General features: G+C 43.5%; 1 protein-coding gene across 1 annotated transcript; it reads right to left on the reverse strand.

Moving 5' to 3' along the window:
- Positions 1-1028: 1028 nt before the first annotated feature.
- On the reverse strand, positions 1029-12702 carry slc3a2b (solute carrier family 3 member 2b). Its single transcript, XM_026151898.1, has 9 exons — positions 12628-12702; positions 10801-11159; positions 6735-6925; positions 6307-6480; positions 6002-6099; positions 5665-5807; positions 4717-5032; positions 4483-4542; positions 1029-2035 (listed from the first exon to the last, which is right to left on the reverse strand). Exons 2-9 carry the CDS (start codon positions 11109-11111, stop codon positions 1685-1687), a joined length of 1644 nt encoding a protein of 547 aa, XP_026007683.1. The 5' UTR covers positions 11112-11159; positions 12628-12702; the 3' UTR covers positions 1029-1684.
- Positions 12703-12777: the final 75 nt, after the last annotated feature.

The raw sequence follows: 12777 nt of genomic DNA on the forward strand, positions 1-12777 counted from the left end.
ACCCCAGAGTCTCAAAGAAATAAGGCCATTCCACTCTGTCGAATGCTTTTTCAGCATCTCGTGACAGTAAAGCAGTGTCCCGAGCCCCTTTTGGTCATAAAGAAGCTTCAGAATCCTTCGGACGTTGTGGAATCCTTGTCTGTCCTGAATGAATCCATTCTGAACTCTCCCAATTATCTTAGGTAGTATTTCTTTGTTTCTCTTGGCTAAGATTTTACAAAGTATTTTCAAATCCGCATTAAGCAGACTGATGGGTCTCCAGTTTTCATATTTATTGTGTGGTTCGGGAGCAGAGCGACTAATGCTCCTCTCAGGGACTGCGGTATGGTGCCTTTTTGAAAGGACTCTGTAAACATTTTTAAAATTGGAGTCAACACTTTAAACACCTTGGCATTTAACCCATACTGAGTCTTGACATTTATTTTTTTCTTATTATTTTACTTGTTTCTGGTATGTGGAGTCTCTATATTGTTTCCATGAAAACCATTAATGAAAAGTAAGGTCTGTGTAATACAGATCCAGTTTTCAGAATGAGCAGTTTAGACTTTGTCCCGAATTCGAAAATGTTGAGCAATGAAACCAACCACGCCCCTTCATGCGTTTACAATAATTATGATATATGTCAGTTACAGTAAATATTCATTTAGAAAGCAGACAGAAGTTCCTCCTTCTATCACATTCTTCCATATATGCCAATCTGTTTCACCCTCCAGAGGGTCCCTGAGGATTGACACTTTTCTTCACTCTTCTTCTGTCACCTGTTACTAGGCAAACTCAAATGCAATTAGAAGCTAAATGTGTCCCAGGCCTTTGGCCTAGAATGAATACTATCATGTATGTTTGTAAGCGTGCATGCTTAAACCTTCTGTTGCTCTCGGTCACTTACACCATGGATCCCCTGGACATCGCGCCAAGCTTAAGACCTTTAAATAGACCAAGCATCACTCTATATAAGCCTGCATGTGACTTTAATGGTTTAACTGGAGACGAGGAACTTAAAACTACAAAAACTGACAGACTCTCATGGATGCTGTGCTTTTCTTTCATTTTTATTTTTCATGTTTTCTTAGAATTCACAATACAGAAAGGAAAAGTGACGTGTCATATAAGACATAACCCAATACATCCAAGAAGAAGAAATGACATCATACAGCAGAGCACTCTGAAGCATTTGCTACTAACCAGTAAGCTTGACCTTGTTGAGACATGATTTAGGGAGGTCACTAAACTGAACACAATACCACATCTTTGCCCATAATTGGCCACATTTATTCTAACTGTTGCTGGTTAAGTAACACAGTTCTGAATCCGTTTGCAGTATCACAGGTGATGAGCACAGATCACTGAAGTATATTTCTGCATGTTTATTCTGGATGAATGTAAGACACCAGATTCTGGGAAGTGTCAAATATATAAGCATGCTTCAATATTAGCGTATTTGTTAGCAAGACATGTTAAAAACAGGCAACTACCAGGACATTTTACAAAGCCTTTTTGTTCAGCTTCTGAGAGCATTTATATTATTTTCACATGAAATTATATCATTAGTCGTTATCACTAAGTCACTGAATCTGAAATGATGTGTCGTATGTAATTAGACAACAATATTTCCCCTCACCTCACCATGATGTCAGTCTCTCTGAATCAGACTTTCATCAACATCTAATCTCTGCTAGTATCTTTTCTATCCCGTGTAGGGAAACTTGAGTAGCGCAGCTTCCCCGGGGCCAAGCCGCAGGTTTGTAAGATCCACGCTGCTGTCGGCAGGCATTGTGCTGCTGTTGGTGCTGAGAACAACCACAGCCGTCGGGGGCAGCACTGTGTGGCTCAGCTGCAGCACCGCTGACTCCTCTGCAGCCCAGTTGAAGGCGGCGAGGTAACGCTCGTTCTGATCCCACACCCGCAGGTAAGCCAGGGAGGAGGAGGAGTTAAAAAGGAGGATGAAGTCTCCAAACAGCAGGGAACGCTCTTTACCCCGCAGCTCACTCACAGTGCTGAAAAACCTGCGACAGGTCAGGCGCTCAGCCCGCTCCTCCTGCACAGAGAGAGCACACAATCACTATGTGATATTAACTGTTATCGGTAGGATGCTAGGTTACAATACTCCTGCTCGAACAACTACAGCCAATAACAGCAAACCTGCAGAGAAGGTGTTCATAATCACATCTGTGGTCACCATGACTACCATCTGCCATTGGTTTTGGCTATGACTTGTGAAGCCACAGTCATTTGGATGCCATGTTGTTGGGTTGTTTGAGTCACAGGTTATGATATTTAGCCTACATGATGTAGTGCTAAGTTATCATCTGATGCACACATGCACACAGATACAATACATATAGCACATTTAAAAAACCACAGGTATGCCAAAGTGCTTCACAGAACGAGTTAGAGCAATAATAAATACAAACACAAAATACAAATAAAATATACTAACAGGCGGGTGACATAACTAACCAATAATACACCAGGTCATAGTAGGCACAACCCGAAAGGCTGAAGGTTAAAACATTATAAATATTAAATAAAGCTAGAAAGATAACTTACAGTACACCAGAAATGCGGGGGAAGCAAGGCTAAACAAATAAGTTTTTAATCGAGATTTAAAAGATTGAATTGAATCAGACACCTTGAGGGAGGTTATTCCAGAGGTAGGATGCGACAGCGGCGAATGCGCGGTCACCTCTGGTCTTGAGCCGAGATCTAGGTCGCTACAGGAGTATTTGGCCTGATCTAAGCGCTCTCCCAGGGGTATAACAGCTGAGGAGATCCGTAAGATAGCTGGGCGCGGTGCTATTTATGATTTTAAAAGTGAGCAATAAGATTTTAAAATCAATACGAAATTTAACAGGGAGCCAGTGCAGGTCGGAAAGAGCTGGAGTAATAGACTCAAACCTGCCAGTTCCAGTTAAGAAACGCGCAGCCGCATATTGAACGAGCTGCAGTTTGTGAACGAGGGCAGAATGGAGACCAGTGTAAAGGGAATTACAGTAATCTAACCTTAATGTAACAAAGGCATGGATACGTTTCTCCAGGTCCTTACGTGGTATGTAGGGCTTGGCCTTAGAGATTAGACGTAGTTGATTGAACTCGATTTAACTACGGAGGACACATGTTTGTCCAACTTGAAGGAACTCACAGTGTCAGAAAGGGAGTCAGCAAAGGGCCCAAAAATACCAGTTAGTTCACCCCGAGAGGAGGGAGTATCAAAGACTACAATTTCAGTCTTCTTATCATTTAAAATGAGAGAATTGCTCAGTAGCCAGATTTTAACTTCATTCATACAATCAAAGAAGTGTTGCAACGACGATCCTCAGCTAGTTCAAAATAGATTTGAATGTCATCCACATAGAAGTGGAAAGAAATATTGTATTTATCAAAGATTTGGCCCAAGGGTAACAAGTATAAAGAGAACAGCATGGGACCCAGCACAGACCCCTGGGGGACACCAGAGGTAACAGGGGCAATGGAGGAGGCATAGGTATCCATGGTGACAGAAAAGGGCCTTTCTGAGAGATTTAAACCAGCTAAGGGCACTGCCCGTGATGCCCACCAGATGCTCAAGCCTCATTAAAAGGACATTATGGTCCACCAAATCAAAAGCAGAGGACAAATCAAGCAAAATGAACACCACAGGGCGCCCTGAGTCAGCGATTGAGAGAAGATCATTAAAGACTCTCAGTAATGCAGTTTAAACCCCGACTGAAATTTTTGGTGGCCAGAGACTTAGAAGAGTAAGCCGGTCATAAGTTAGCAATGCAGAGCCACCTGAATGGCATATTAGCAGAAAGGTAAGAAGCAGCAGAGAGCAGTGGAGACGGCCTGCCGAACACACTGGCGCCATCTCAATGCCAAGACTCAATGACAAGATAGCATGAAACCAGAATTTCCCTTCTAGGATGGATGGATTCCCTGGATTCAATAAGACGTGACACTAAAGTCTAAAGACACCAGCGAAGTGGTTTCTGAGATCACAGGCGAGAGAGCTGAGCATCGTTTGTCCAGTTTTACTTCTGTCTGAAGCGAAGCCTCCTCTTTGAATGACTACTTATACAGTAACTAAATCAAACTTACCCCCAGTGATAAATGTTAATAAACTGTTTGTTTATGCAGGCTGAATGCACATTCAAACAGGGACCAAGCTTTAGTAGGTTATACTGATACTGTCACTACCACACCAGGTCGACTGTATTACCAGCATGTAATACTATACTATTATTCAAAGCACGCTCCACCCACACAATCAACTCAAATAACACACCTCTGCAGTCTGGTACTGAGAGTTTGTTTGTTTTATCCCTATTACAGTATATAACCTGTATTTATATATGTGTATGCATGGTATATTTATGCTCATGTCCTTACTCTCATTCCCCTTTATTTAGTATTTCAACTCTGTAACAACTTCTGTCGATGCTGTGCTACTGGAAACTGACTTTCCCACCTGAGGGATTAATGAGGTTTCATCTAATCTAATCTTACCTGCAGAGTCCCATTCAGCTCCTCATTGGAGTCCCAAAGCATCTTGGGAAACTTGGTGCCCTTTCGTGGAAATAATAAAATCTTAATATCACAACAAATACAAGTAATAGTACAATATGTATTCATATGTATTCATGCTTTGTGTTTCTCTGTAACTACAATGAGGCTAAAGCAAAGAACACGAGCTTATTAAAATACTGAAGTCCTGAGAGTTTACTGTACAGATGTCCTCACCTCGTCCATCAGACCTATCTCATCTCCGTAGCTGAAGATGGGCGTCCCGGGCAATGTCAGCAGCAGCAACTGATGCAGTTTAACTAGAGCTGGGCCCACCAGTGAAGCCATGTGACCCTCGAGCCGCCCCCCCAGATTCCAGGCGAGATTCATCTGACTCTGGGACGAATACAAGTGCTGGATAGAGCGAGCGAGCTCCGTGACATCCGTGTCACGTGAATGAAGGACCCGGGAGATCAGGAGGTCAACACCCGTGGAAGAGAGGAGGGTGGACACATCTTCAGCAGAGGAGCGGTCTGTGACGCCAATCAAGACTCTGAAAATCACATGCGCAGAAGGTTTACGTAATCCAGAGATTAACTGATGTTAATGCGGGACTTTCTCAGGTAGATCTAATAAACACAGACTAAAAATGATCTGGTCCTAAAGCAGAGCTATGTAGTTCTGGACACATGGCCTCAGTAGGGTCTCCCAGAGGAAGAGTGATTCAGAAAACCCCTGTGAAGGAGAAAGCAAGGTCCACCCTGGTGGGACAAGGTGACAGTCCCAGGCAGTAACAGCAGGGCAGAATACACAGCCTGTCAGCCACAGAAAAACTCTACTGTATGTAAATGTTCTGCAATATTTGAGTGAGAAAGTCCTCGAGCGTATTAACCAAAACAAAAGAGAACTTTTCTGGACCGTGGGGAACTTTCATGTGCAGGTGTTTGCCACATGAAGTGTTGGGCTGTTGCATCTGCTATGTTGGAATAACAACCCAGCGGCTTCGTAAAGTAAAGGGACACTTGCATAGTAAACACTTTTACAAACTTCAAATGTAATCTAAGTGACAAGACACAGACACACAGACGTGGGTAAAGCTGGAGGTTTCCTGCTGCTGCTGCCATCTCCTGCTTCATGAAATCTCTGCTAGTACTCGGTGACATCCAGGCGCACTGTTTTCCTCACCTGCTGTTGGGATGCTTGTCCGTCCTGTTCTGCACGATGGCTCGGATGTCGTTCCAAAGAGACGGCACCACTGTGGCCACGCGCTCCACCCCTGACAGCTGGATGCCATCCACGCCTTCGTCCAGCCAGAACACCAGAGCAGACTGAGGCACACGGACACACTCGTCACTTCTGTTACCCACCTGATGACTGCTTTTAATGAATAATAACTTAACTGGATTCAAATGATTTTAATGTTAATATTGGAAGCAACAATGACTTTACTGCCGCGCACTGAGATTTCTGGCACATTTAGCTGAACAGCAGTCAGCAGCATGTGTGTGACATCAGCACTCACCTTCAGTCTCTCTGCTACAATCGTCACACTGCTGTTGGAGAACCAGGGCCCGGACGAGCCCAGGTAGTTTGGAGTCAAATCCAGAACCACAAAAACACCTGCACAGGTGAGCAAATGTACTACAGTAAGTACATGTGTACTTTGGTGTCGTTCTTCATATACTTGAGTCGATCTCTTTGACTTTTTCAGAGCATTTTAGTGAAACATTCATTCTGGTCTGTAGTCAGCAAGACTCCCACTGATATGGGACATAAAACGTGAAACATCATGAGACTGCTGCTTCTGTAGAAGGCTGTCTCCCTGACCCTTTTTATGAGCAGCCTGGACGAAACCCTTAAACTGGTCCAGGTTTCCAGCCTCGGGGGAAATCTCCTCAAAGCTCAGGTTCACAGCTTCATCCGGAGGCGCCACGTGGATCGGCCCGACCACCAGCCCTTTGACTTTCAGCTGAGCCAAACTGTTGACCTTTTGTTCCAGGCCTGAGGTGGAAACACACACAGTGAGGAGGAGCAGTAGTTTACTGTTGTGATGGTTCTTTGTGGTGACTCTTTTATACTTCAGCAGCTGCTGACGTTGTGTTTGCCTGATTTTACATCTGACTGTAGAAAACACAGCAAACGGTCAGATAACTGAGCAGGGAGTTGCAGACAGAGCATGTTGCATGTTACACATTTAGTGGAGAATGATGCAAAGATGATATTTATGTGTGATCTCTATCTACGTTTGGACTCACCTTTCAGGTTGTGGGTGTCGGTGAAAGCCTGGATGTTTCCAATCTGGTACAGAGGCCCATCGTTCCACCAGTTGGTGTTGGGCAGATCTTTGCAGCGAGGGGCCTGCAGGATGATGAGGACGGCCCCCACCAGCATCCCCAACCAGCCGAGCCAGAACACCACCAGCAGCGCCCAGCGGGTCCTCACCCAGCTGAGAAACAGGAAAAGGCTGGATTATCAATGAGCCGAGGCTCTGCGTCCTGCAGGTACCCAAACGTGACTCTCTGGACGACTGAAGTGAATCTGGAAACGCACCACGGCTATGAATGCTGAAATGTTTGTGTTTCCTTTGTGACGCCTTCGACGATTTTCACGTCTTGGCCAAAAGACCCAGAACATGTAAAGGTCAAAGTGTTCAAATATGTGAAACAAATCTGCTAAAGCCCACGTCAGTTGATATTGTTGCCATGCAAAATTATCAGACAGCTGTGGGCACTGTTTCATCTCAGGGATGGGGGTGGCTGTAGCTCAGGTGGCAGAGCAGATCAGCCACCAACCAGAAGGGCGGTGGTTCGATCCCGGTGCTCGTGTCTGCATGCCAAATATCCTTGGGCAAGATACTAACCCCATGTTGCTCTCCGATGCATCCATCGGAGTGTGAATGTGTGTGAATGTTAGATACTTAGAAGAAGTGCTTGTGTAAACGGGTGTGAATGAATTAGTTGTGTAGAGCGCTTTGAGTGCTCAGACAGTAGGAAAGCGCTATATAAGAACCAGTTTAGCCCAACAAATGCCTCGAACTCATTTTTCTGAACTTTTAACATTTAACCCTTTTAACTTCTTCCTACTTTGATCAAATGTCAAGAATACTACATTTAAAATAAAGTACTGTATTAACTACTGTGTTACATGTTTCATATTTTCACATTCTTACACCTCTTCTTGATTTCTCTTAACTTTTCTCCAAACCTGAGCTTTCCCTCTGCTGTCAGCTGAAGACAGAAATCTTTACGTTCTTTACACTCCGGTACTGCATCCTGTCTTTTGGTCAACGTCACTGTCTCCAAATATCATCTGACAGCTGGTCTCACTGCTGTCATCCCTGACACTATATGAATCAGAAAACAGAGGAGCATAGAGTGACACAGCACGAGTCAGACAGAAAAATCTCTGCAGTTTACTTTGCTTGTCACGGTTTGAGAGCCTGCACATTGTTGTTACAGAAAAACTAAAATGTTGTGCACTGAACTGAGATATTAAACCAGGATTATAATAATGGTGTTGCTATGGCAATGACATTGTGATACAACATTTTTATATTGCATAAAAATGTATAGAGGTATCATCATGTACAACAGCATCGGAGCATACTAATTAACACAGAAGAACTAAAGAACTGTGAAAGGTGAAAAAACGAAGCATTTCTCTGATATTTCCACAAATCTCGCGTCCTTTTTAGTACAATTAACTCCCTTCAGTCCATCTCCGAGTCTTTTTTGTGGTTTAACAGAATGCAACAATTAAACATCTTTGCTTTTGTTGCTGTCCTTGGTAGATTTGAACCTGCGTCCCTCCCTCCTCTTATTAAAACTGTAAGACAAGACAGGGACTGATTTTAACCCTCAGGAAAAATGTGTAGTCTCCATCTGGCTGTGTTTGCTTTGGTCGCTACCATATTGCTGCGGTCGCAGGGTCAATGGCAGTGATGGCCTACAGATGCTGGCAGCTACCTCTCTGCTCTGAATCATACCTGTTATTAATCTGTCTCTCTTCCACAGCATGTCTTTATCCTTCTCTCACCCCAACCAATCACAGCAGATGGCCCCGCCCCTCCCTGAGCCTGGTTCTGCTGGAAGTTTCTTCCTGTTCAAAGGGAGTTTTTCCTTCCCACTGTCGCCAAAGTGCTTGTTCATAGGGGGCTGCTGCACGGAGGTACAGTTTTTACTCTGTTTCTGGTTTAGTATCATGCCAACCCTAGCATGTACAAAGCTCTGACTTGAACCCCACTGAAAATGACTAAAGTCTTTTCTTTGAAAGTAAAATCTCAGCCCACATAAATATATCAACAGCAGTGATCACAAAACGGTGTATAACTGAACACAGTAGTGAGATCTTTAACCAGGTCTTCCCATTAACACCTGACCTGTCCAAAGGTTCAGTCAATGAGCTCGTCAATAGCTTCAATGCTAACATGTTAAATGTAATGGACACTATTGCTCCCATTAAGGTGAAGGTTATCTCTGGAAGGAAAAAGTCTCCATGGAGAAACTCCACACTGGTGAAAAATGAAAAAAGAGAGTGTAGGAAAGCTGAGCGCAGATGGAGAAAAACAAACCTCCAGGTTCATTATGACATCTATAAAGAGAAACTTCACAATTATAATTTACAACTGAGGAGTGCAAGGAGGTCCTACTTCTCTGACATCATCACTAAAAACAGCCATAATGCTCGGGTCTTATTTTCTACAGTTGACAGGCTAACAAACCCTCCTGTGTCAGTGGCAGCTGAACTTTGACCATGGCCTGCAATGACTTTGCCAAATTCTTCACTGAAAAAATCCAAAAAATTAGACAAGCAATTGGTACATCAACAGCAGATCCAGGATATGTACTGTGTCCACCAAAAAACTGTTTAAACACCATGAAACAGTTTCAACCTATTAACAGCAAAGACCTGGAGGACATCTTAGGTCAACTGAACTCCCCCTCCTGCTGTTTAGATGTCCTGCCAACAAGTTTTTTCAAAAAGGTCTCAAAGAGTTTAGAGTCAGACCTGTTACAGATCGTCAACTTTTCTTTATTATCAGGTGTGTTTCCAGAATCACTAAAAACTGCTGTAATCAAACCTATACTGAAAAAGGACAATCTTGACAAGACACAAATGAACAACTACAGGCCGATCTCAAATCTCCCGTTTTTAAGTAAGATCATTGAAAAAGCAGTTTCTCAACAGCTCAGTTACTTCTTAAAACAGAATAACTGCTACGATGCCTTCCAGTCAGGTTTTAGACAGAATCACAGCACTGAAACCGCTCTGACCAAAGTGTTTAAGCCTCAGATCAGCTGAAACACTCAGTTTATTTAAATCCAGGTTGAAGACTCACCTGTTCTCAGCTGCACTTGAATAAAGCACCAAATCCACACTTTAAGCTTAAATTTCAAAACTTACATTTAACTACTGATTTTATCTGTTTGTTTGTTAATTAGTTAGTTAGTTAGTTTGCTTGTTTTAATCAATTTTAAATCATGCTTTTTATTTGTTCTAGTTTCTAATGTCTCTGTAAAGCACTTTGAATCACCTTGTTGTTGAATTGTGCTATACAAATAAACTTGCCTTGGCTAAAGTCGATGCTAGAAGATCATCAAATATGGAGGAGTTGAGAGATTAACCAAGGAAGGGTGGGCAACGGTCTGTGACTGCTCAGGCGACATGTGCAAATGACAGCAAGATATTCAGCTGACTGTTAGCATCAGGGGAGCTAATCGTTTTAGTTTCTGTGTGCAAAGCAAAAATAATCTAACTAGGTTTGGAGAGTAACATACGCTCTACTGAAGATGGCATGTTATTCAGGCTTATTTCCAAGAGACACTGCTCAACTGCATCTATTACAGCAGAAAAGCCTGCAGACCAGACTAAGTCAAACATCTCATACACCAGCTGATTAAAAATATGAAAAAGAAGCAGTCCAGCAGTCGGCCTCCTTAGTTCCCAGATGTTTCTGGAGATGGGAATGGTCCATTTTTGAGATGTGCAGCTATTTGTAAGTATTGTGTTTTTATTTGAATGTGAGGTGGACTTCAAACGTGTTTTGGAATCTGGATTAAAAATCACGGTGTGAAAAACCGACATTATAATAAAAGCTGTTATCATTGCCAAACAGTGTTGAACTGTAGGCGATCTCAGCCTTCTTCACTTCCATCAAACCACCAACGTTTACCTGCGTATCCAAACACAGAGACAGGCTCAGCAGTACTGTACGCGTCACAGGTTTACATGAGATGCATGCTGGTGTCATGCAGAAATAAATAAATAAAAGGAACGACAGAGCCTCGCCCTGCAGGGGTGTGCACAGTGTGTCCTCCTCACCCCGGGGTGCCCGCCACCCTCATCAGCTCCTCCTTGTTCAGCCCAGTGAATTTCACCTCCTCCTCCTCGTCGGGGATCTTCAGCTTTACCAAGCCATTCTTCTCCGCCGTCGTCGGTGCCTCCTGCCCGCTGGCAGAGGGTGTGTCGGCGGCCTGGTCTCCTCCCGTCATCGGCTGCTTCTCCTGCTCCTCCTGGTCCAGATCTGCCTCGCTCACATCGGCCTCCGTGGCATCAGCATCCACCTGAGCGGGACCCGCCTCGTCCTTGTGCTCAGCATCCTTCATCTCTACGTTGGTCTCCTCCGTGTTCATGTCGGCCTAGTCCGGTTACTGATGGAAGAGCTGCAGACACGCTTCAGTCTGTGCGACGTTCACAGACAGTGGGACAGACGAACATGTAAGTAAAATTTATTTATATAGCACATTTCACAGATAAAAATCACAAAGTGCTTTACAGTAAGATCAGACATACAAGTTAAAATTAATTAAATTAGTTAAAAGCCCGTTTGTATAAAAATGTCTTCAGCTGCTTTTTAAAGGAGTCAGTAGAGTATTTGAACCAATACGTGTTTCATTGGCGTTCAGCTGTGCCAGCACACACTTTAAATGGTCTATTTAAAGTGACCCTCTGTAAGCCAACTGGGCCAGCTCACAGAAAGGTGAATATGGTGAATGGAGCGGCTATAATGTAGCGCATTTCTATTGTAGCCACTCAAAGCGCTGTAACACGACTCGTCCATGAAGCCCTTTTATTCTCTGCGTAGGTGCTTTCTGTCTAATGATAATGTGATGCCCAAAAGCTTTAGCATTCAGACTGGAGGTGAAACCACCTGCCAATCAGCAGACGACCTGCTCTGATGACAGCCACTCTGAAACTACAGCACGAACAAAATATGTTCAAAATACAAAGCAAACAAAAATATAAACATCAGGTTTGGTTTTTAGGATCATTTTCTTGTTTTCGTTTCCAGAAAATGATTTCTGTAGTCTGGTTTCTCCTACCAATGCTTGAACAGAGATTTCCGAGCGCACCTGAATGTGACATCAAATAGGATTGGGCCAGTTTTACATACGTCAGTTGTAGAAATTGTTGAATAAATAAATAAATGAATAAATAGGAGAGCTGCGTGAAGTTGCAGCTTGCAGTGCTGTGTTGCTTGAAAGCATCTCTCCGTCTGTCTGTCAGCGGGAGACTGTGGCCTGATGGTGACAGCTGGAAGGACTGACTGCATCACTTCGCTCTCCTCTTTTGTTTTATTAAATGTCTTTATTTTTTGGATTACTACTGCTACTCTTTTATTCCCCCTGTCACTGTAACAATCAGAATTATTGTCCGAAGGCCGAATAAAGACCAGAACAGATTTATTTTCCCAAGCAGACTAATACAGCTTCCACTTGACTGTCATATTTTATTATTATTATTGTAAATGTACGAATTTATTCATTTTTTCATTTTGAGGTATTGCAATCAGAACCCGACAGGACCAGGGGACAGGAAAGAAAGAAAGGAGGGGGACGAACACCAGAGGAGGAGACTCTGATCAGCTGCTGAGAAAAAGCATCAGGAACACATCCGTCTCCACCTTTAAGTAAAGAAGTTGAATCAGTACTTTAGCTTTCAGCAGAGTATTTTTAAACAATGGTGTCTATACGTCTACTCAAGTACAGGATGTCAGTGTGTTTGCCTGGATATGTCCCCCAAAGTGTCCACTAAACAAATATGTTGGGATGATTTCTTGTGTTTGCAGAATATCTCTAGAATTAGAAACATGCTGTCGCTGAAAAACCAGTTCATTTCTCCTGGACTACTGTCATTCATCATCATCACCTTGTGTTTATGCCAAATGCTGCAGCAGGAGTGCTGGCAGGCACTGCTGGGCTGACATGTCCTCAGGCTGCTGCTCGGGACCTGTCCGGTCAGGGAAACACGGACCTCCAGCACAGACCTCCAGCACGGACCTCCAGCACGGACCTCCAG

The sequence above is a fragment of the Astatotilapia calliptera genome, chromosome 19, assembly GCF_900246225.1.
Source record: "Astatotilapia calliptera chromosome 19, fAstCal1.2, whole genome shotgun sequence".
NCBI classification, from domain to species: domain Eukaryota; kingdom Metazoa; phylum Chordata; class Actinopteri; order Cichliformes; family Cichlidae; genus Astatotilapia; species Astatotilapia calliptera.

Bases quoted from the DNA above. Each gene is read 5' to 3' on its own strand.
- slc3a2b (XM_026151898.1), bottom strand. From the start codon at position 11,111: ATGAACACGGAGGAGACCAACGTAGAGATGAAGGATGCTGAGCACAAG. The intron at 6,926-10,800 runs GTGAGGAGGACA...CCTGTTTCTCAG, and splicing joins AGGGTGGCGGGCACCCCGGG to CTGGGTGAGGACCCGCTGGG. The intron at 6,100-6,306 runs GTCAGGGAGACA...TCACCTGTGCAG, and splicing joins CCAGGCTGCTCATAAAAAGG to GTGTTTTTGTGGTTCTGGAT.